Genomic DNA, 24,952 nt, shown 5'->3' on the forward strand with positions numbered 1-24,952 from the left:
TGTATATATAATTTTAAGGAAGTTAAAATAAATTTATAATTTATTAAATATTATAAAATTTTAATATATTTTATTTATTCTTCATCATCTAAATTAATAACATTTGCTTCAAATCCAAATATACTATCATTATCAGAACTATTATTATTATCATCTTCTTTATTTTCATTATCAGAACTATTATTACTATCTTCTTCATTTTCATTAAAATTACTACCCATTTAGCTGTATTTAGGCATTCTTCACCAGAATAAATAGCATCAAAGAATAATGGTTTTGGAGTACAAATAACAAAATTTTGAACTGATTCTCGATTAATATTAGACCAACCATCTGAAACCATTGTAAGAGATTTAGCTTGTAAAATTTGTTCATTACATTCAGCTTTAACTTCATCAAAAACATCATCAAGTAATTCATCAGCAAGTTTTCTTCGATTAGGTAATTTGAATGCTGGACGTAATTGTTGAAAAAACTGAATAACATAATTATTTTCAAGAAAAGAAAAAGGAACTCCAGCAGCAAATAATGCTTGAGCTAGTAAAATTTCAAGAGTATCTTGTTCTTCTTCACTCATACGATCAACAAAATTCTCAATTGTTGTATTTTTTAAATGCTTTTTTGATGTTTTTACTGTAGGAATAAAAGTAGAAGTAGTAGCATCAGAAGTTTCTAATAGTTCAGGAATTTGTTGTTTCTTTGTTTTTGCACTTTCTGGAGCTCTATGGACAACTATCATTAAGATGAACTTGCATTCTTTTAGCTGTACCTTGTTCAAAAACTTTAGAACAATAATTACAACGTACAGAAGGATGTGTTTTTTTCTTAGACCTACTACTTTCTTCATTACTTTCTGCTTCAGTAATTATTGTCCAATGTTTCCAAACAGTTCCCTTTTTTTTTACCATGATAATGAACAATAAATTTGCAAAAAAAAGTGTTTTTTTAAAAAAAATTTATCTTAAAAAAAAGATCATGCAATATGTAGATCATAGATTTAATCAATATTTATATTAATTAATATTTAATTGTGTAACAAAATAATGGATTATCATTTAATCACATGATTTAAATTCTGCATTTTGATTGGCTAATTATAAATAACGGTTAATTAACCATTTTAAATCAATCATAACTAACAAAATTAACGGTTAATTAACCATGGTTAATTAACCGTGGTTAATTAACCCCCATCCCTAATTGTACCCTTATAACTCCTCATATATATTTTTGCATGAATCAAATCTATTATCTAAAATTTGAATAGAAGAAAATCTTTATTTAAAGCAAACCATTAATGATCTCTTTTATCAGTCTTTTACCTAGGATAAACACCATATATTACGATTCGCAAGCCAATTGAGCCATTGTACCCTTATGACTCCCTCATATATATTTTTGCGTGAATCAAATCTAAAATATGACTAGAAGAAATAAAGCAAACTATTAATAACCTTTTTTATCGGTTTACCTAGGATAAATATATATCATGAGCTAATAGAGCAGTAATGTGCATTGGAAGCGTCCAATAACTTTTTATTGGAATTGGAAGGCTTGAAATTGGAAGAATTGGAAGATACCAATATTCCAATAATTTTCAACACATATTAGTTTTTATATATATGTATATATTTCTAAGTGCAACTGGAAGCTTCCAATAAAAATTTGTTGGCATTGAAAGGCTTGGAATTGGAAGAATTGGAAGATTATAATTGCTTCAAATCTTCCAATACATATTACTACAACAAGAGCCATTGTAACCTCATAACTTCCTCATGTATATTTTTGCGTGTATCAATCTATTATCTAAAATACAGTATGAATAGAAGAAAATATTTATTCAAAGCAAACCATTAATGTTCTCTTTTATCAGTCTTTTACCTAGGCTAAATACCATATAATACGATTCACGAGCCAATTGAGCCATTGTACCTTATGACTCCCTCATATATATTTTTGCGTGAATCAAATCTAAAATATGACTAGAAGAAAATCTTTATTTAAAGCAAACTATTAATGACCTTTTTTATCAATTTACCTAGTAGGATAAACACCGTATATTACGATCCAATCAATCCATTATACCCTCATGACTCCCTCATGTATAATTTTGCGTTAATCAAATCTATTATCTAAAATATGAATAGAAGAAAATATTTATTCAAAACAAACCATTAATGATCTCTTTTATCAGTTCTTTTACCTAAGATAAACACCATATATCACAATCCAATCGAACAATTGCTATTGTACCCTCATGACTCCCTCATGTATATTTTTGAGTGAATCAAATCTATTATCTAAAATATGACTAGAAGAAAATCTTTATTCAAAGCAAACTATTAATGACCTTTTTTATCAGTTTACCTAGGATAAATACCGTATATCATGAGCTAATAGAGCAGTGATGTGCATTGGAAGCGTCCAATAACTTTTTATTGGAATTGGAAGGCTTGAAATTGGAAGAATTGAAAGATTCCAATATTCCAATAGTTTTCAATACATATTAGTTTATATATATATGTATATATATTCTATGTGTACTGGAAGCTTCCAACAAAAATTTGTTGGCATTGGAAGGCTTGGAATTGGAAAAATTGGAAGATTCCAATAGCTTCCAATCTTCCAATGCACATCACTGTAATAGAGCCATTGTAACCTTATGACTTCCTCATGTATATTTTTGCATGTATCAATCTATTATCTAAAATATGAATAGAAGAAAATATTTATTTAAAAGCAAACCATTAATGATCTCTTTTATCAGTCTTTTACCTAGGATAAATACCGTATATCATGATTCACGAGCCAATCGTCCCTCATATATATTTTTGCGTGAATCAAATCTATTATCTAAAATATGACTAGAAGAAATGCCCTTTTTATCAGTTTACCTAGGATAAATACCATATATCACGAGCCAATAGAGCCATAGTACCCTCATGTATAATCTCATGTATTGTCTCATGTATAGTATTCCCTCCAAAAAAATTTTCCTGAATTTTCGATTTTTAAATTTTAACTCCCGGGTATAATAAATATTAGGAACCGTAATGTAAAATATATTATACAATTCTTGCCACTGGTTATACCGAATCTGTATATACCGAAATCCGAAAACTCGTTATACTGAACCAAGATTCCTAGAACTGATTTTTTTATAATTAATTACACTGGTTATAACGAATGTTTATAATAAAATGCTATATACTCATTATACTGTATACCGAACTCACCTGAAATAATAAAACATCGTCCATGCAATATATACCCCCGAGTACAGACTCCCTATACGGTATGTATCGACTGTACTAATATTTTTGATTCAAATTAATGAAACTTATCGGAATTTACTTTTTTTGCAAAGTGAATCAAAGGTTCGTTCGTGGTGTGACTCTGCAAGCTCAAACTGCATACCAATTTTGGGATATCCTAGAATTAATTCCAGTGGCGATTTATTTATATTTGTAAAAGCTGGGTCAATAAGTCTTACCTATGTTTTGCCGACGTAGCGGATTCAATAGGATCAAATGTAATCATAATTTTACCATTTTTCAAAGAAAAGTGAAAGAAAAGCTAAGGAACTGAATCCAAGAATCAAAAAGCAAAACCTGTTTTATTATCCATTCATTGAAAGCGGGTCATTTGATGAATCTCAATGAACTGGATCTTCGATAAAACCGGGACCTTTGGAGTTTGGTAGAGATTTGCCTGTGTATCCGGATAATATTTTTTACAGTAAGATTATGCCCAAAAACGAAGCCAAATTTTTTATATAATTAAAAATTGCAAACGAAAATTACGAATTTATGAAATTTTATGTTCATATGCTATATACGTTTAAACTGTGAAATATTTGAAATATTAATAATCATATTTAGAATCCAATTTTAAAACTATATTATATAAAATCATTTCACATTTATTAATAGATAGTAACACTGAACTCACCAAGATGTTAATAAAATGAAATTATTAATAATTTAGATAAACCGATACTGTTACTATCGCTCCAACATGTTTTCTTTAATATCATTCATGGGAAATTGCTGTAGGTCATGAGATAAAAAATGTCCATTTGAAAGGAAAGAATGCCATGTCCTGTTAAAAATTTATCTTTTTTAAGTACAATTCTCAACTATCATATGCGGGTTTACACTTATCATCATTTTACTGGATAAATTTGGCCAACATTACACATTAGCATGAAAAACATAAATATTCATGTGATTAAAACGGTTATGACCAGGTGTAACACGTATAATAATCATTTTAAGTATAGCGAATATGATGAAAAAAGGTTCACAAATTGTTTAATATGATACAGAATTACAGATTATCCAAACATTTCTATCACTTTTACATTTATTTTCCGTTATTTTCTATTATGGAACGTGTAATATTCGCGTCGTCTTACTATTTTAAGTTCATGAAAGCGTCGATCTCGGAATTTTGAGAAACATAACCTTTCATAGTTTCACCTACTAGAATTTATATTTATTACATATATTAGTATATTACACATAAACGTTGTGTCATATTTTTCTTCTTTTATTGCATTTTCAATTTGCAAATTTACAAGAAAAGACCATTTGGATCATTGAGACAATAAAAAATTAAATCATCCTCCCGGATTATATATTATGGATTTATGATTAACCGGATTAAAAAAAGTTGCTTTTAAAACTGCTAACCCCGTTAATCATACGGAACCCTTGTGTCCAAACATCAAGTATTAGTTCCCTTGCGGATCGCTTTTTTATAAGGGATGAAAATTGACAAAATTTGACGTAAGGAATTTTATTTGGGTAATACGTATTATCAAACATCAAACAAAAATTCTTGGATGTATTAAAATATTAAACGTATACGACATATACGATGTATACGTAATAAAATTTCATAATATTCTGGGGATTCCCAACATAAATTAAATTAAAAAAATTGACCAATAAAAACTTTAAAATGATCACCTGGGCGTAAATTTTAATTACGTATAATAATATTATTTATCGATCAAAAGATCTTTTTACCGACTTTGTCAACATTTTTTTTTTTACTCCGTTTTTGAATTATTCGACTAACCTTTTTATGTAATTTTGCATGAATTTGTAAATTTGCACAATGGATATCAAAGCGTACATTGACAAAAGTACAACGTCAAAAAAAAAAATTTTTTTGCCATTTCCGAATTCGGGTTTCTCATGTCCTTTTTATTAATCGTTATCGGTATTACAATTTATTACAATTTGAACCTTTTTTTTTTTTTGTTGTTTCTATATTATCAGATTTTTTTTTCCACTAAATTTTCTTCTTTAAATAACAATACTTTTTTGTTTTTTTCTTATTATTTTTTGGTCATAATACCCAAAAACGATATTTATTTAAAAGCTCTTCTAGAGAACAAAATAGTCAAGTCGGTATCAAAAATATATATATATATATATATATTTTAATACTTATATATATGTGTGTATGTATGTATATATGTATATAATATATATAACGTATATATTAATTTTTTTATCAACTAACCCTAATATATATATTTTCACTTCAAAAATACTTCTTTTTTTATAACACGCGCGTCTAGATCCCAAATTTTGGGAGAAATATAGAATAATAAAAGACAATTTAACCAAAAAAGAAAAAAAAAATTTCTCATACTTTCTTTTTTATTATAATAGCATACAATCAATAAGACTTTTTATTGTCAAATACAATGAGCGATAAAGATCGCTCTGGAAATTCAAAAGGCTCACAAGCCAACGAAAAGTCTAGTAAAAAATCAAAGAATTCTGCAGAAGGTAGCAGTAATGGAAATAATAGAAATGAGATACCATTTCAAGGTTTATCACCAGAAACTCAAAAACTTATAGAATCAATAAAAAATAATAATAGTAGTCCTAAAAGAAAGGATGTCCCTAATTCTATGGTGGAAGAAATTTTAAGGGAGGCTAAATTGAAAGCTGCTAGTCGTGGGATTGATATTAATCATGGAACAAAATCTTCACGCGATGAAAACCGTAAAAACAGCAAGCATATCAAACCAATACCTTCAGTAGTTGCTTCTTCAAGTAATTTTGCTGGTCATAATGATGATATTTTATCCGAATTAGATCATGATGATATAATATTAAAACATGGTGCCAAGGATTCAGGTTCTTTCATGTCAGATGAATTTGATGATAAAATAAAATCTAAAAAAATCAGTGAGGAGCAACAACAACAACAAAAAACGGATATTACAAAAAATAATGGTGTATCTCAACCAAATCGTTCACAATCACGTTCATATTTACCAACTCGTTTGGCAAGTTTAATAGGGATTGGCACCGGTGATAATAATGTAACCGATGAATCGAATTCTAATGCTGATAATAACAAAATAACAGTAGATAATTCTTCAAAACCGAATATTGAAGAACCTTTTGAACTTGAAAATGATGACAAAAATGTTAATGTTAAATCTTTGGATTCTTCCAATAAAAATAATAATTCAAAAGATGGACCTGGTGTAACAATTGATACTAATGTAGAACGTTCTAATCGTAAAGAACAACGTTATATAGTAAGACCTCGTTTAACCAAAAAAAGAGCCGTAATACGTCGTGCTAGTGCTAGACTTGTTCAACCCTCGAGTAATGATTATCAACGTTCCTCAAAGTCTCCCCTCAAGACTGTGGAGATATCAAATAATGAACTGGATGAAATCAATGCTCAATTTGAGGAAACATTAAATCAATTTTCAAAAAGGTACCAGGATTCAACAGTTGCACTTGCTGAAAAGTCTCATTTATTAAAAAGGAACCAAGAATTACATCATAATCTTGCTTCCAAAGAGGAAGAAATTGAATATCTTAAAAATGAATTATGGGAGGCTGGAAATAAAATTCAGAATTATGAATCTGATTTAAAGGATATCATTGAACAACAACTAGAACCTCTTACACTTACTCATGAAGACTTAGTAAGAATAGAAAGAGAAATGGAAGATCAAGAAGTACTAATTGGTGGTTATCAGAAGGAGAATGATAAATTGGTCAATGAAATAAAAAGTTTGAATGAACGGTTAAGAATTTCGGATTTGGAACAAGAAAAACAACTTAATAAAACTCATGAGTTATATGGAGAAATTGATCATTTGAAGGAATTGTTATATGAGAGAGAAACTCAAGAGACTGTACCAGAAGGAACTATTCAACAGATTGATGAATTAAAGAAAGAGATTGAACGGTTGAAAGAGAAGGAAAAAACTTACGAATTTAAGGAACTTGCTTTAAAGGGAATGGATGATTTGAAAAAGGAGTTGAGTGATCTAAGAGATAGGGAAAGTGAATATATGATTAAAATTGATGATATGGAACATCAATTATCATTAGCACGTGATGAAATTGATGCTGTGTCTCAGGAAAGAATGGAATCGTTAGAAAAAATGACGGAAGAGATGAACATCATGAAATTTACTTATGAATCACAAATTGAAGGTGTTAAAAAGGATGTGATTTCAAAGGACGGACGTGAAACTCGTTTCAAAAAATTACAAGGTGCTATTGAAAAAATTGAAAGCAAGTTGAATTCAAATCCGGAAATAACTCAGATTTGTACCGATTTACGAAGGGGCAATTTACTTCCTCCAAAGAAGAGACGCAAGTCTGCAGCGGATGGTTCTAAAAATATCAAAGAACCAACTACACCACGTTCTCCTACAACAAAGACTCTCAAAAAAGCTACATCACAATCTTCTTTAGGTGGAATGTCACGTGCTAGCGCCGTAACTAGTCCCACACCTTCAGTTTTATCCAGTGTAAGTGCTTTTAGCGGTAAGGATGATCTCATGGATTTACAAGAAGATGACCTCATTGATATTACTAATGAAGAATTTGCTGAAATGAAAGTTAAACTCATGAAAAGTGAAAAAGAAAATCAATCTTCACGTGAGACCATTGAAAAATTAGAGGATGAATTAAAATCTTTACAAGAAATAAATATTAACCTTGAAAAGGAACTAGAAACTTTGAAAAAAGATCACGCTGAAAAAAAAGAACATTATGAACAAAAAATGCGTGAGATGGAAGAACTTTTATTGGAACTTCCTTCTGCCGATTCAACAGAAAACAGTATGGCCGCCAATAACAATCCAATACCTCCTCAACCTGCACCAAATTTAATACAAGATTTAGAAACTAAGCAAAAAATTATTGAAGAATTAGTGGGTAAATTAAAAAGAAAGGAAGAACAGTTAGAATATTACCAAAATGCTTACCTTGAAAAAACTGAAGAATTTGAAGAATACGTTGAAAAGGTTAAGAATGCAAACCAATCATCTACAAATGGTGGTACGGCAGTTGTTAATGCGGGTGCCTCTACTGCACCTAGTGGGACCGAGGTTACACCTAACTTTGACGCTTTTAAATTTCTTAGTGATGCTTTATCTTTTGATGATGGAATTGGAGATCTTTCTTCTTTACCTATCACTAGTGATATTATGGGACTTTTTGGAGGTCTTGGTGACAACCAAGAAATATCAGTTATCGAGAAACTTATTGCTCAACTCGAACGTACTATTGTTGAAAGAACGATGCAACTTGGTGCTGCTCACCAACGAGCTAGTGACGCTGAATCTAAATTATTAGCTCTCTCTCGAGAAAAAATGTCTTGGGGAAGTGGGTATGATACCACTGTTAAACAACTAAAGGCACAAGTTGAGTATTTACAGGAGTTATTACAGATGGAAAGAAAGGTAGCGAGGAAAGAAATGAGTGATGGAACAATTTCAGGTAACGATACAACGAAATCATCAAATGAATCAAAAGTTGAACAAGTTACAAAGTCAACTCCAGTTTCAACAATGGATATTCAAAAGCTTCGAAGCCAAATTGAATCGCTCACCGCTGAAAATATTACATTAAAGGCTGAACTAACCACATCCGAAGCAATTAGACAAGCTATTCACGAAAATACATTGACCATTTTACAACAGACCACCAAAACTAATCTTGCCACAGATGAAGATATAGCAGGATTAAGGTGTCAATCAATGGAAAAAGAGGCAGAAATCAATGTCTGGAAAGGAAGATGTACTGGTTTAGAAAACGTTGTTGAACGTCAACGTGAGTTACTTACACTCGTTGTACCTTCACTCCCAGAAAATAAAGCCTTAGATGGAAAGACACGTGACATAACAAAAATTCTTGCGGATGATGGAATTGATTCTAAAGTAATTGAAGGTTTAAATGAAACTGCAAGGAAGCTTGTCCAACAACTTCGGGAGGAGAATGCAATTTTGCGACAAACTATCGTTGCTCGTCAACAAATAATAAATAAAAAGGTTGAGACTCCATCAGCACCGATTCCCGTTAATCCTACTACCACATCAACAACCGTACAACTTGAGATTCTTGCAAAACAAATTTCTGAGATTGAAACACGTTTCACGAAAAGAGAAAAGGAATTACAAGATATAATAGTAGAAACAAAACGTCAAGGTGAATTACAACTTGAGCGATGGAAAGCAAAATGGGGAGCCGTAATTGATAAGAAAAATTCTGAAATAAGAGGTTTTAGAAATGAATTAGAATCTTTAATGAAATGTTTGGGGAAATTGGACTCTGTTAAAGTAAATGGGAGTGATAATGGCGTTATATAATAAAAAGGTACTTTTTTTTTATTTAGATTATTTAGATTGTAATATTTTTATTTAAATAGTTAAAACTTGGAATTTAATTATATCAAAAATTCCCATGTAATGAGGAGAGAGAGGGGAAAAAATTTTTTTTATAGTAACTGAAGGCGATTATAATAATGATTGCCTTAAAATTGCCCCATTCTGCTGTTTCTTTTTTGGAGATGGAAATCAGTGATTAAATATGTTGTTAGGTGAGGATTTAGTTCATCACTTGTATGACTTTAAGGGGTTTGATTCATATTTAGGACAAAGCCGATGTGGATAGTTTAAAAAATTTTTTTTTGTAAAATATTAATTGAAATATATACAATATATACATTGTTTTTTACACCTATAAAATTTCACAGAATATCAATTTGCCTTAACCATAAAAAATACGGATCATTTCTAAAAAATTAATTTCCAAGCTTTTTACAAGGAATTAAAAATCAGTTTAACTTAATATATATATAACTAATTTAATATGAGATGCACAATAATATTTAAAGTTTAAAAATAACTAGTATTTTTCAAGTTTTTAATAATATATTTTTCATGTGAATCATATTGTGAAGAAGAATTGGTTATTTATACATGCTAGTCTAACATTAAATGCGATCCAATATGCACTGTAAATTCGATTGTCTTTGTCTAAATTAATCTCTTGCAACACGCGTGGCGTTAATATACAATTTATTTGGTGGTTGTACGAGCGATCAAAGTTTTTTGTGGAAGTTGTGGAAGTTGTGGAAGTTGTTTGTTGTGTTAGTTGAAACTTGATAATAATAATGAAACTTAAATAACTTTTCTATATCACACCATTATTTACAAATTTTTATTATCAAAAAAATGAAGCCACTTAACAAAGGTAAGTTACAAATGCAAAGCTTCAAAATTTGTACACAAATTTTTATATCTAACTTCTTGTTCCTTTAGGTTTTGTTAAATTATCTTTTCCAAGACACAGCAAGAAAACCAACAAACAACTTTCTCCATTACTTGGCCCAATCAACGATCCGCCTGTAGTGAACTCTAATGAGATTTCTAATGATTCTGATAATAAGAGGAATTCAATTCAGGAATCTCCGGCTGATACCTTACAACCACTAGAAAACATTCCCAAAATTACAATACCTGAAAATGAAAGTGACGAAAATCCCTCACCGCTACCAAAATCACAATCAGCTACAGAACTTCGACCACCGGCAGCTGCTAAAGCTGTTCGTTCTTCATCACAGACTGACATTTTATATCCAAATTCTATAAATCGACATCCAAACTGTCTGTCAATGATCACGTCAAGCGACTCAGCGAAAGCTAGTACTATAACGTCTGTGCGTAAGCACAGTTTACCACAAGTCATGGATTTGTTTCCAAATCAAAATCAGCTAATTAAACCATATATGACTTTAGCAGAATTTAAAAAAATTGATGAATTTCCTCGACAACAAAGAGCCATTTTGGCTGCATTGCAACGTCAAGATAATCGATTAAGAAAAGAGGGGGTCATAAAAGAGATGAAGAAGGCCTCTTTAAGAGGGAAAAGAGGTAGCTTATAATTGATTTCATCTTTTTTTTTTTTACTCTTTAGTTAAATATAATTAAATTGTTTTACTTATTTTATAAAATTTCTAAAAGAACGAAAAATTACAAAGACAGAATCAACTACTAATAGGTCGATACCTCTAGTAAGACGAGGTTCTTCTAGTGGTAGTGTTGCTCTGAAATTTTTTGGAATTAAAAAGGGTAAAAAACGAACCACATCAGGTAATTAATAATGTCCCCGATTTGCTCCGAAAATTAATATAGGTTTAAGCTTTTGTTTAAAATGTGTTTGATTATTATATTAATCACTTTCTGACTCCTATTTATACAAATTAGTTTTATTAAACAATCTAATCTTGGCTATTAGAGATCATAAAACTTCAGATGCATTAGCAATCCTTTCCCAAATATCCAGTACTACACTGAAAAAGAAAAAAAATGGAGAGGTGAATAAAGCATTTTTATTGGCTATGGCACATCGTTTAGAAGATATAACATTATCCATGTATGAACGTGGTTTTCCGAGTGATGTAAATTCACCAATATTCTCTAAACCAAAGAATGCTGATCGTGGTGGCATTTCAGGATTAAAATTTCCAAGTTATTTCATTTTGGCTGTAGCACTTGGATTGCATGATCTTGTCAAAGCAATGATAAAGGTAACTTTCAATATGTATATACGTATATATACGTGTATATATTATATTATATACATACATGTTTATTAATTATTTATTATTTCGATAACGTTACTACTAAATTTATAGCGAGCCAATATGAATCAAGCATGGTTTGGGTTAACACCTTTAATTATTGCTACAGCTCAGGCATCCCGTGCACCTGCAATAGATCGTCGTTCAACAACATCCAATATCATAATTATTATAAAATTATTTTTGGATCATGGTGCAGACCCATCACAAGGGTTACCATTAGAACAGTTTAATACACTGAGACGACTAAAGTCAAAAAAATATATGAGAAAATTGGAGGTTTTGAATTTACTTGATTCGGCAAATGTACCAAGTAAATCACATAAAACCTTTTCAGTACCTCACCAACTTGGTAGCAATGATATAAGTGCAAAGAAGGCTAAAGAAGATATGGAAAAATTCGCCAAGGGGAAATGGGTGCTTCCAATAGACATCGCTGCTATATCGGGAGACATTGAACTAGTTAAGATTCTTCTTTCAAAGTTAGTTATTAAATATTTATCAATTAGAATTGTTATTATAATCTATATATTTTTTAATATAATACTTGTACTTTACTTTTTAGGATGGAAGGATCGAATATCGCAAGCAGTTCTTTTTGTCTTTCTATACAGAATGATGATGTAATGCTTACCCTTGAGCTTGTTCATGCAGGTGCAAATGTTAACCAAAAGAATTTTAGGTTCGTTACTTATATTTTCTCTTAAAATAAATAAATAAATATATATATATTTTTTTAATAATTTTTCATGCGTTAATATTTCTAAAATTTAGAGGAAGTACAGCTTTACATCGTGCTGCACGTTCAGGTCATATAGAGATGGTTGTGGTATTATTACAATTGGGTGCAAATGTCAATATTAAAGACGATAACGATTGGTATATAATATTTGCTTTGTAAATGTGATTAATAATGAGGTGTGATATTCAATTTTTAATTTTATTTTTAGGACCCCACTTCATGAAGCAATAAGTCAAAAACATTTGGACGTTTGTCCAATTTTAGTGGCCGCTGGTGCAGACTTAACTATTAATAACAATTTAGATAAAACACCGAAAGAGTTAGGAATTGAATGTGGTTTAACTCCAGAACAAGTTGATCAATGCTTAAGTATGCTTTATTATATTTTTCTACAAGTTATTTTGGTTTATATTAATTAACTTAATTCGTTTCGATTCAGATGCAACCAATAATACACATAGTATATATAATGATAAAAATAAAATAATAGTGAATCAAAAGCGGGATTCTTCAATTTCAAATGGTGCACCACCTTCTCCAAGAAAGCGATTCGGAACATTTCCGAAAAAGTCGCAAAATCTTACATCTATTTTAATGGGTAGTAGTAGCACAGAAAGCATCAAGGTACGTTCGAATAAAAATTAGCAACCCCACCAAAATTGTGCAAATTATTTACAAATTGGTTGAAAGGCGGTTGAAAATTAAATCATTACTTTTATAATAATTTGGACTTTAGATTTTGATATTTAATTGAGGGAAATTTGTAATTTTATTGCACTATTATATTACCATAATTCAACCCTTGTAGATTATCATTTATTTGTATTCTATTAAATTACCTATTTAATTTACATTTTATAGCATTCTCAAAAAAAAGAAGCAATACAAAAGCTTTTCGATAATTAATTTTTATATTCTTTGTATATATTTACACTTATTAAGGTATAGTCATATAGTTTTATATGCATAAATACATCTATCAGAAATAGCATAATTTCCTGTATTAGCAAGTCTTAACAGGTTAATTTTATTTTCAAAACATTTTTGTTGATTCTTAAGTGATCATGATTAGATCCTTCACTTGCATTTTCATACCAAAATCTATCTGAATCTCTGATTAACAACCATAATTACTCAGACCTCATTATTTATTATGAAACGTATCGTGCTAAAAAATTAAAAAAAAATTTGTCAAAAAAAAAAATAGTATGTAAAAAAAATAAATGTCTCAATAATAAATTGCATTACTAACCTTGATATTCAGCTAGAATTTTAGCAGAAGATTTGGCATCATAAAATAAATCATCCACCTCTTTAAGATCCTCTAATGTGATATTTTCTCGTCCATTTGTGCGTGCAAGTATACTTGCAGGAGTAAGCAATTGAATAACATATCTATAAATATAAAATGGTAAGTATCAATGTTATACAAAAAAGTTCCCGTTGCTATACTATACCTTAAAGATGTTTTGACACCAGATTCAGCCGTATAATTCAAAGCATCCTCAGATATTTCTAACCCTTCTGTTCTTGCACGAATTTGTACAATTGCTCTGATATCATCCAGAGTATAAGGTAATGTTCGAATAATCAGAATGCGATCAAGCAAATCAATTGGGATACCGTGTGGAGCAATGATATCTTCTGTACCTCTTTTGAAAATATTCAAGATTAATAAAATTAATTGTTTTAATAGTACATATTTTATTTCAGTTTATTAATTACCTAACTTGACACATTCCACGATTTGTGGCAAAAATAACTATAGGTGAAATAGCAGATTCTAACGCCTTATTTAAATAAGTAAAGCACTCAATGTCCAATAAATGTACCTACAAGGTGATTTAATATATTTCTTAGAAACAAGAATTAATGAAGATTCTTACTAACAATATCAAATTTGAAAATCTAACCTCATCTATAAATAAAACACCAGGAACTAATTCAGCAATTCCTTGATCAATATATTTATTAACCACTTTATTGATTTCTTTTCTCAATTTATCTGTTATTTCAGTCTTTTTCGGTTTCAATAATTGACCCATCATCGACATAATATCTTGCCCACCCTAAAATAAAGAAATTAATTCTAAATCCTAATTTAATTTAAAGTCATAAAATTCACTTTACCTGAGGCCGTGCATTCGCAATATCTAAATCATTTAGTGTGACATCTTGAACAATTTCTTTCTTTTTGTGAACTTCGCCTTTTGGAAGTGGAACATATTCATCGGCTTCTAAATCAAATTCAGTAGCATAAGCGTCGGATCGGCCGACACGCTAATAATAAAAATGACGGAAATGATTTTATAGTCAAACAAAAATCACAAAATTTGCAGATATCCTATTATAAAAAAATAGATGCATACTTTTACAGCACCAGTATTGGCTTCAATATAAATAACGTCGCCCACAGTGACTTTTTCTTTTTGTATACTTTCATAAATACTTGGATCTAGTTTCAACGTTTTTATTCCTTTAACTGTTTTTAGTCCGATGGTCACATGTGACAAAGTTTTTCCATAACCACCCAATGGATTTTCTGTTTCTTCCGGTGTGAGTTCCAACACTTCTCCCTCATATACTTCTTTGGTTTCTTTGATTCTCAATCCTAATAGATAAATTATAATTAGAACTTAATTGGGATATTTTTTAATTATGTGAAGTACAAAATTCCGCTGAAATTACCTATAGCTCTTCGAAAATTTTCCATTAAAACTTCAGTTTTTTTAACTTCTGAAGAGTACACTTCACTGCCAACCATTGGGCAAAATGGAACTTTAGGTCCGAGTTCTTGAGCTATAGCAAGAGCTATCGCAGTTTTACCGGTACCTGGTGCACCTGCCAAAAGCAAAGCGCGACCAGCCATTTTTTTGCTTTTTATCAAATCCACAACGATACCGCCTGCCTAAGATTGATTATTATTTAAAATGTACAAAGATAATCGGAATATTACGTTAAAAATAGTACCTCTCTTGCAGAACTTTGACCAACAAAACCGTCAGCCTGCTGGTATGCCCTTCCTTCGTCATTTAAACCAAGTCCTTTAATGTGTGTATGAGGTGCAATGCGCTGGTCACGACTTGTACTTTTTACTTCTGAAATTCTCATTATGTTGAATGCTAAAGAGCCGAAAAATTTAAACGTGATTTCGTGTGGTTAAATCAGATAAATGAGATAATCCTTGATTATCCAATAAAATTAGCTGTAATCGCGGGTTACTTTTTATGGAAATCGACCTTAAAAAAAATTAATAAAATTAATGAAATTTGATATCGATATCGTTTATTTGTTTATTTATTCTTTATGTAAACAATCTTTTAAGTTATTTTTCAAAAAATTATAAATCTCATTATTGTAAACTTCTTTATTGTTGTATTTGTGAAAACGAATTTACATTCAAAACAAAAGCTAGGGCTGCTAAGCATCATAATTATTTATCCTAATAAATTTTCTTTGATAATTCTTTGCCAATATCTTTGTTGCCATCAATTTTTCTGCTTGGTCGGGTAGAGCATCATTCAAATTTATTTTCAAGCACGCTAACGATAGGAAGTGTGCTACGCCATGTTTCTGTGAGTATGGACTCATTAGCTCTGCAACATACGCACATTTTCTACAAGGTTCTTTGATTAAGGTCCACTGATTCTGGAAGGGAATCGGCTACGTACCTTCCTTATAATCTTCTTTTTTGTGTTACAGAAATCCAAAATAAGTTATCAACAGATGTTGAAAGATATTCAAAACAATAAATGCATCTCGATCCCATTTTCTTAAAACATTCCTTGCGATTTGCTTGTTTACAGATGTTACAGATTATCATTCATCTCACCCACCGAGCCAGAACCCAGTTTTACAATTATAAAACCTGTTGGCAATGCTCCGATAGGAAATTTTTAGTAAATGGAGGAAAATAGTAAAATACTTTATTGATTATTGTGCCTTCAATTTTTCTCTCTGCTTGCCCTTATTACTCCAAATTTTCTCTTTAAGAGACATATTTTTGACTGTTTTCCAGTTTTGGATATGAACGATTAGATGTAAATGATTGTGCAATTTCGATGATAATCAATGAGAATTGCATCGTGTCTCAACCGTTCTCCAGTTGTTACTTTTCCAGATGTACGTCTTCATGGAAACTTTCAACTGGATATTCATTCAAGATTCACAATTGAAATCTAAGAGTATTGATGATAGGGTGTTGAATGGAAACCCAGTATTGAATATCGGAAATCAAGGCATAATCATAATTTTTCATCCAAATTTCTCATTACTGTCCATAGGCAAAATACTGTTTCAATGTATTGATCAAAATTATTTCCGTGAAACAATACTGTATATACTTCTAGTGTAGTAGAAACTAGATTGTCCAACAACTCTATAAATGTGCGATATTCAATATCTTTTTGATTGTCCAAATTGTGCGAAAATATAAGGTTTTATGATATCCCACCCTGCATGCTCCAGATAAAGTAGGAGGTTAATATGTCAAGGCTATTCGAATTTTTGTACGATTGCTCTTCGAATATATAATTGATCCGGAAAATCAGCAGGAACGGGTATAATATATAATTCTTTAAATATAATTTTTCTTCGGACAATCTTTTTAATATAGATAAATAACGTAATTAATACTTATAATAATTACTGGAAATAAAATTACATTTACCCAAATAGTATAATCAATACTTTTAAATGATCATTCATATTTTATAAACCCTATTGGTATAAAATAATTAATTTAGTTATATTAAATCCTCGAACATGTTTTCTGATAGCCTGCATTATAAAAATATAATAACAAGTTTCTACTAGATCGGATTCATTTGATGCTATAATGAAAGCCAGGTGAATTTTGCACATTGTAGCCAATTGGCAAATTCAGCCATGCGAATTAAGTACCTGTTTAAGCAACATGGCATCAACGCCATTTGAATTATTGAATAATAATGAATTTGACGCGAACAATGGAATTGGAAGGGTATTATTCGTGTTAAGTAAAAAGAGTTACCATGTGAATTCTGAGAACTGCAATAACAGTTTAAAAAATTTTAATCTACACTAACTATTGCATACTGTATATAATTTTTGCCAACTTTAGTTGGAGGATTTAAAATTAGATCTGTGATCGTCAAATTTTGATCAAAAAAATTTTAGCCAATCATTTTTCATAAATTTTAATTTTTTTTTTAAAAAAAAATTTTTTTTCTCATCGTTGTCAGAGTGAGTTTTATACTCTCTATATTTGACCGATTTGTAAAAACGCTTAAAAATTGTAATATGTTATTTCATACAAATTCTCTTTTTGTTTCAGGCTTGATTTTAATTTTCTTCAATTGCATTTTTTTGAAAACAATTTTTTTAAAGAAAAGAATTATTGCTAACCCTCAAAGCTTAGTTTGTTTCCTTCACAGTTAAAAAAAGAAAAAACTAATAAATTTAATTTAAACGTCATTTATCAAGCAAAAACAACTTGATTATCCAAAAATTATATCACCAAATAATTTCGAAAAAAGCTCCAAACAAAATATAATCAAAAAATTCACCATGATTGAACTGCAACAGCCAAATTCTAAAAATCCTAAGGTTCGATCTGCACGTAATCCATCAAATCCATCGCATGAATTCAAAGATAGTAATAAAAATCAGAAACAAATAAATAATAATAAAGATACAAAGCGGAAAAAGAATGTAAGATTGGAAGTCCAAAAAATGCTAGGTGGACGATTTATCGATCGACCTGTAGTATTTTCAAGGGATTCTAAGTGAGTAATCGGTTCTTTCTTTCTAATATTAGTATGTTAGTTGTTATTTAAGATCGTTATATAGACAATATTATAATCCGACGAATTAATTTAATCTTCGTAAATACATGATGAATTTTTTTTATCAATTCAAAGTATATTTAATTGTAACATGTTAAACATAAATTGATTAAAAAAACTTCGATTTTATTACTTCGAAAGAAAATTTTTTTCTCCACATATAAGTGGCTGATTTATTATTTTAGATATGAAAATTTTACAAACATGAATTAATCAATTGCAAATAACAATAACAATAATTGATAATGACGTATTGCTAATAATAGTTCTTATTTTTTCCCCACATAGATATTTTTTCTGTTATTGTTCAAACACCATTAAAGTTACCAGCGTAGAGACTGGTGATATTCTCAAAACAATTTCCATTACACCAGAAATGGGAGGCCATAAGAACGATATAACTTTTATAAGGATTGACTCAAACAATGTTAATCAGGTAAAAAGATAAATTGACTATTTTTACAAGCATATGATAATTTAACGTCTCATTATTATTTTATATTAGTTATATTCTGCATCTTTAGATGGTACTATCAAATTGTGGAACTATAATAATATGCGTCTTATAAAGGTATAAGAGAAATTACATATTAGTATAATCTGTTTAAAAATTTAGATTTTTAAAATGTAAATGTCAATATGTAGGAATATTGTGTTGGTTTGCCAATTCTTCGAATGGAAATGCATGATTCATATCCGGATCAATTTTTTATCGTCACTGCTGAACCTCATAAAGTCGATTCAAAGACAGGTATTAATCATATTTTGAATGAAATAAACCTTATGCTAAATACTTTATTCATTTTTCAACTTGTTAAATATATTAATAGGTTCGCGGAATAAACAAGTAAAACACGCATTACTTAGTATCAAATTTGATAAACAAGCAAATATTGTTCAGAGCTCTCTTATATGTAAATCTAACAGTACTTGTACTAGCATTGAAATTAGTGAGAATGGAGATTTATTAGTTGTTACCTTTTCTCATGAAATTCGAGTGATCGATTTGAAATCAATTAATGATACACCGACTCAAAATTGGCCGAAGTACGTAAATTGTCCGAGTCGTTTTATTGCTAAATTTTATTATTGTCTCTTTTTTTTAAAAAGAAACATTGTTTCTGTTTGATTTTTTAATTGTTAGGTATAAACATCCAAATAAAATTTCTTGTGCTGCGATTAATTCGCATAAGGGTTTTATTGCTATTGGTGATTTGTCCGGCAAAATTACTTACTGGTATTTATTTTGAATATTCGCATATTTCCATGTAAGATTATCAATGTTCCTGAATATATTTGAATTTATTTCGTTTAAGGTATTGCCTTGAAAAATCGCAACTAGAAGATCCTGTAACATCCGAGTCCCATTGGCATGCACATAAAGTTAATTCTCTCGTTTTTTCAAGTGACGGTGATTTACTTTTCGCTAATTTAATTTATATTTTTATTTGTCTAAAGTAATGACAATTTATTTAATTGATTATCACTTTCTTATTTTTAGGCAATTATTTAATATCTGGTGGTGAAGAAGCCGTTCTTTGCATATGGCGTGTTGAGGATAGTTTCGTTATTTTTATTCCACGACTTGGTTCCGAAATTATGAACATTTCGATTAGCCCTGATCAAACTATATATGCAGTCGGTTTGTTGGATAATTCAATAAAATTGGTATCTATGATTAATTATTCTTTCAAACAGGCTTTACAAGGGTTAAAACATGGTAATTAAATTTCGTATGATTTTTTTATTAAGGGATTAATAATTTAAAATATTTATCCTTATTAAATTATTATTTATAATAATATTCCTTTTCAAAAGAGTCTCTTGCCAATCCATTATCTACTGGCCTTGTCTTGGAGCCTAGAAACTACGATGTCGTCCTTAATGGTCACCCTGGAACTATTCAGTTTTATAATGCTTACATGGATAGACATGTGATGGAGCTTGAGGTCTCGGTAACGAATAGGGTATCGAGAATTTTTGAGGAAGAAGTAGTCCGTCATCATGTGAAACACGTTTGTTTCTCTAAAAATGGGAAGTGGATGGCAACGGTAAGTATTATTTCCTAATTGGATGCTTAATTACATAAAATAAGTTGTTAAAGTAAATTAAAAAAATTTCCAATCAAATTATATTAGGTCGATGCGAGAAATGATGGTGTTAACACTCCTGAATTATACTTGAAATTTTGGCATTTTGATCCTAATTCACAAACTTATCAACAGAATTGTCGTGTTGATTTTCCTCATTATGAAGATATTTTGTCATTATGTTTTCACAATGGTACAACGGATGATGATCCAACCTTCATTACCACTGGCCTTGATACCAAATTTAAAGTATGGGAATTAAATAAGATAGATGACAATGATTCCATAGAATCGGGTAAGTATTTCATTTTTTAAGCTGTTATTATTTTTATTAAACTTTAACACCCTTCTTATTTTAGTCATTTGGACATGCGTGTTTATTGGTTCCTACAAAAAATTTATCCCGAGAACGGCTGCTGTTTCAAAAGATGGATCTGTACTAGCCGTCTCATTTAATAACACAATAACTTTGTGGGATGCTTTTACATATACACTTAAACGAAATTTACAATGTATGCCGAGTAGTGAAAATGTGAAGCACATTCTATTCACGAATGATGAGCCATTTCTTGTGTCAGCAACAAATAATTTTCTTTACGTTTGGAATATTCACACGTGTGAAGGTAAGAATTTCATTTTAATATTAACTGATTCAAATTACATATACATATTCACACATTGACAAATTGATTATATATTTGTTAGTTTTATACAGACATGTATTGGAAGTTGAAATGACGGCTCTTGATCCAAATAGTTCAGATTTTGTAGTCGCTTGGAATAACCGATTTTTGAAAGGTAATATATATTTATTTAGGTTAAATTGGATTCTCTTAATTCTAAAGTTTTTCTGCTATTTACAGAATGCAAGCTCATGATTTATAATCCAAAGAATCATGATCCTTTACAAATTCATAAAGTGAATCATATTGTAAAATCATTGACTTACTTGCCTAGGCGTTCAGATGACCTGGAGTCATCACAGTCCGAACAAAAATCGAATATATTATATATTACAGATAAGAATGACATGTATATTTTGGGCGAACCTTCATCAATTAAGCCAAAGGTATGTGCACTTGTTTTTTATCTATACTTTTATTATATACACACTAATAAATTTAATTAATTACATTATGACATTATATAGGTATCAACTCGAAAGTTGGAACAAAAATCGCATTCATATTTTTCAGATATTTTCGGAAATAACAATAAGGTATATTATAGTTAGCAAAATAACATATTTCAATACAGTGAAAAGAACGATTTTAAGATTCTAGCAATTTTAGCGCTTATAATGTTTTTAAATAAATCTCATTAGACTTTGGAACAATTATCATCAAAAGAGTCCGATGTAGATGAATCTGATATCGAGGAAGAAAAACAAAAAGAAAGTCCAATTTCTAAGAAAAAGAAAAAGAACAAGAAGTCATTTATGAAAGGTATTTCGATTTATTTTTTGAAGAATGAATTATAAGATTTTTTTTTTAATTTAAAAATTGAATTAATAAATAAATATATAAAATATTAAATCATAATATTTCAGCTAATCAAACATCAAATAATTTGTCGACACCGGTATTAAATTCTAAACCGGTGTCAAAAACAAATAAAGATGAGTCGGTAGATTTAAATAATGATGAAAAAAATGAACACACTGTTGAAGACGTTGAAGACGTTGAAGACAAGTCACAGAAGATCACTAAAGTTACTAATGGAACATCAACACCAATAACGTCAGTTCAAGTAGTGACTAATAACACATTTCAACAAAATGAACAATATGATAAACATAAAGAAGATAAGAACCAAAATATGGTTAAGAAAATTCGAGATGATGATGAACAAAAGAAACCCACGTTACCTAAAACAAATGGAAATGGTAAACTAAATGGTAAACATAACAGTAAATCAAATTCTATTAACCATAAGTCCAAAAAAAGAGAAATGGACTCATCAGATGATCTTACTTTAAATAATACTAAAAAGAAAATGAAAAAACTCCTGCAATCATAACTAGTTTAAATAAATAATAAAATAATCAAAAATTTAGAACAAAAAAAAAAAAAAAAACACACACACACACACACACACACAGTATATATATATAATTTATGGTTATTAAATGATGGATGGAAATAAGTAATAAAGCTTTAGAATAAAAAAAAAATTGATTTTTTAAAAAGCGATAAAAACAGATCAACGATTTGTTTATTTTTTAATAAGAATAATAAAACATAAATAAAATTAAGTTTTTTCTTTGCCAATTTATTTAATAATTTGTTTACCATCATTAAAACGTCAACATTTTGTAAATTATATTTTTTTTCAGCAAAGCTTTCAAATTGCAAAAACAAACAACTAAATGTTTATATATTAAGCTTGATATAATCAAGGTAACAAAATGTTTATAGTAATATAATATATATCAAAAAAAAAAAAAAGAAAAAAAAAGTAAACAAAATATTTTGTCATAATTCTTAGGTATTTTTTAAGATTTTGTTGGCATAAGAAAATTTTCCAAATGAGTGTTAGTGATTTTAATTTTTCTATTTGGTTGCTTCCTCTTTCTTTGTTTTGGCTTATCCTCTGCACGAGTTTTATTCTCGAGTACCGCCATAGTTCGTAAACCAGCTATTAATCAGAATTTTATAAGTATATAATCGAATAAATATAACTTCTATACATAATTAATAACAAACCTCCTTCAAGTGATTTCTTCAAATCACTCTCATCTGGTACTTTAACATTATGAAACATCTCAACGAATTCTAAACAAATAAATATAACTAATAAGCTTCATATTAAATCAAAATACTAAATAAACAAGTAAAGTAATCGAACCTTTGTCCATAGGAGTATTAAATTGTAGATCATTGTAATAGAGTAATCTAGGTGTACCATCCTTCATCAAACGTATCACCATTATTTTACCCTCGCTCTCTAATTCCTTTTTTTAAAAGAGATTAATACAAGTTGTTTTCAACAAATTATTAAAAATAAAATTTATTAAAAAAAAAAAAACCTTGATTGAATTAGTCAAATCTATACAATCATCTAATTCTCTATATGGCATTCCCCGCGAAACTCCTTCTTTCTCTTGTCTTTCCTTTAAAAGATTTAATAAATCTTCCTTGGATCGAATAGCATAATCTGGCTATATAAATTAAATATAATGAATAATAACTACTATAGTTTTTTTTTTCACTTTCTAACATTTAATCTTACTTTATATTGAAATGTGTGATCAACACTATTGTAGTGAATTTTTTCATTATTTATCATATGGTTATAAAGTTCTTTATTGGCATTTATATCAGCGATCTTGTTTAATTTGAGATCTTCAGCTGTTTGAGGAACATCCACTCTCTCCTATAGTGGTGAAAAGTGTTGAAAGTTTCATATAATGAAAAAAATATAATAAATAAAATTTCAAAAAAGAAATAATTTTTTGCAAGAAAAAAATGACTATTTGCCTTCAAAAAGCGAATGACATTATGAAGCTGACTCAAGGTATGTTTTACGACACCGGTATCAGTTGGTTGCGAGTAAACTAACATTTAAAATAGATTGGTAGTGTTTTAGTTTTACATCATTTTAACTTAAAGATCTAATACTAAGTTGAGCATACCGGTCTTTTGTTTCTTCTTCTTTGAAGAACCATTTGATTTTGGTGTAGAGCTTTGTGAAGTAGTGGAAGGTGCATTGCTTACAACTCTAGGTTGAGTATAATCGAGAGCTGCAAGCTGTTGCTTTTTAAGCGCTAAAATTGATTCAGCGGACAAGCTTGACATTGTATGAACAATCGTCAACACTTGTAGGATAAAAAAAGAAAGAGTGAATTTGATGGTCTATGAAATTCATCCACAACATACTGTATTTATAATTTTTTTTTGAAGAATTACTATACTATTATAAATCAATTCGGATTTCAGATTGTGAGAGTATCACGTGCGAGGCGGGCAGTTCAGACAACAATGAATATTGAATGAGGTCAGAAATCAGAATATGCCATTGTGGAATATGTGGAATAGTCCGAATTCTGCGGTGTGGCTTGGTATATATACATAATAATTATGGCATTAAGACCATTAATGTGACAAATAATTGTTATAATACAAATAATACAAATCCTAAGTTACAATTCATAATCCCCAACTCATTATCCTGACACTTATTATCTTTTTAATTTTACATTATTAGACGTAATAATTAATATTATTTATTATTAAAAATATGCACAATTTTTTAAAATTCATTTTAATAATACTTTATACTTTACAAATAAACAATGAATTATTATAATTATTATAACTATTATAATTATTATTAAAAGTTTTTATTCCGAGTTTATTAATTAGAATATA

The 24,952-nt window shown here is 29.4% G+C and overlaps 6 protein-coding genes across 7 annotated transcripts; 3 read left to right on the forward strand and 3 right to left on the reverse strand.

The window, feature by feature from the left end:
• Window positions 1-74: 74 nt before the first annotated feature.
• Window positions 75-739, reverse strand: OCT59_003874 (uncharacterized protein; the record flags this gene model as incomplete). The annotated part of the gene is made up of 2 exons (XM_066147918.1): window positions 75-193; window positions 247-739. 2 exons carry the CDS (start codon window positions 737-739, stop codon window positions 75-77), a joined length of 612 nt encoding a protein of 203 aa, XP_065996568.1.
• A 4,524-nt stretch (window positions 740-5,263) lies between these two features.
• OCT59_003875 (uncharacterized protein) lies at window positions 5,264-9,740 on the forward strand. Its single transcript, XM_025314527.2, has one exon. It carries the CDS (start codon window positions 5,723-5,725, stop codon window positions 9,647-9,649), a length of 3,927 nt encoding a protein of 1,308 aa, XP_025184907.2. The 5' UTR covers window positions 5,264-5,722; the 3' UTR covers window positions 9,650-9,740.
• Window positions 9,741-10,516: 776 nt separating this feature from the next.
• OCT59_003876 (uncharacterized protein) lies at window positions 10,517-13,573 on the forward strand (the record flags this gene model as incomplete). The annotated part of the gene is made up of 10 exons (XM_066147920.1): window positions 10,517-10,535; window positions 10,604-11,215; window positions 11,306-11,434; window positions 11,549-11,871; window positions 11,980-12,407; window positions 12,491-12,607; window positions 12,700-12,804; window positions 12,876-13,036; window positions 13,107-13,291; window positions 13,529-13,573. 10 exons carry the CDS (start codon window positions 10,517-10,519, stop codon window positions 13,571-13,573), a joined length of 2,124 nt encoding a protein of 707 aa, XP_065996569.1.
• OCT59_003877 lies at window positions 13,407-15,799 on the reverse strand. 2 transcript variants are annotated; one of them, XM_066147921.1, is made up of 9 exons: window positions 15,638-15,799; window positions 15,356-15,571; window positions 15,037-15,278; window positions 14,798-14,947; window positions 14,581-14,736; window positions 14,393-14,499; window positions 14,125-14,319; window positions 13,920-14,062; window positions 13,407-13,835 (listed from the first exon to the last, which is right to left on the reverse strand). In XM_066147921.1, exons 2-9 carry the CDS (start codon window positions 15,534-15,536, stop codon window positions 13,819-13,821), a joined length of 1,191 nt encoding a protein of 396 aa, XP_065996570.1. In that variant the 5' UTR covers window positions 15,537-15,571; window positions 15,638-15,799; the 3' UTR covers window positions 13,407-13,818. The 2 variants fall into 2 exon arrangements, with proteins under 2 accessions (XP_065996570.1, XP_025184904.1); XM_025324679.2 differs by having other exon boundaries at window positions 15,356-15,575.
• Window positions 15,800-18,214: 2,415 nt separating this feature from the next.
• On the forward strand, window positions 18,215-22,641 carry OCT59_003878 (uncharacterized protein; the record flags this gene model as incomplete). Its single annotated transcript, XM_025314526.2, has 16 exons — window positions 18,215-18,432; window positions 18,781-18,928; window positions 18,998-19,063; window positions 19,138-19,243; window positions 19,323-19,539; window positions 19,637-19,729; window positions 19,809-19,903; window positions 19,994-20,212; window positions 20,311-20,543; window positions 20,631-20,877; window positions 20,942-21,205; window positions 21,288-21,380; window positions 21,446-21,651; window positions 21,733-21,801; window positions 21,907-22,027; window positions 22,132-22,641. The coding sequence occupies 16 exons, from the start codon at window positions 18,215-18,217 to the stop codon at window positions 22,599-22,601; spliced, it is 2,865 nt and encodes a 954-aa protein (XP_025184903.1). The 3' UTR covers window positions 22,602-22,641.
• A 164-nt stretch (window positions 22,642-22,805) lies between these two features.
• Window positions 22,806-24,437, reverse strand: OCT59_003879 (uncharacterized protein). Its single transcript, XM_025314525.2, has 7 exons — window positions 24,217-24,437; window positions 24,062-24,138; window positions 23,814-23,957; window positions 23,611-23,742; window positions 23,430-23,535; window positions 23,288-23,356; window positions 22,806-23,219 (listed from the first exon to the last, which is right to left on the reverse strand). The coding sequence occupies exons 1-7, from the start codon at window positions 24,377-24,379 to the stop codon at window positions 23,077-23,079; spliced, it is 834 nt and encodes a 277-aa protein (XP_025184902.1). The 5' UTR covers window positions 24,380-24,437; the 3' UTR covers window positions 22,806-23,076.
• Between the last annotated feature and the right edge of the window lie 515 nt (window positions 24,438-24,952).

The sequence above is a fragment of the Rhizophagus irregularis genome, chromosome 12, assembly GCF_026210795.1.
Source record: "Rhizophagus irregularis chromosome 12, complete sequence".
NCBI lineage: Eukaryota > Fungi > Glomeromycota > Glomeromycetes > Glomerales > Glomeraceae > Rhizophagus > Rhizophagus irregularis.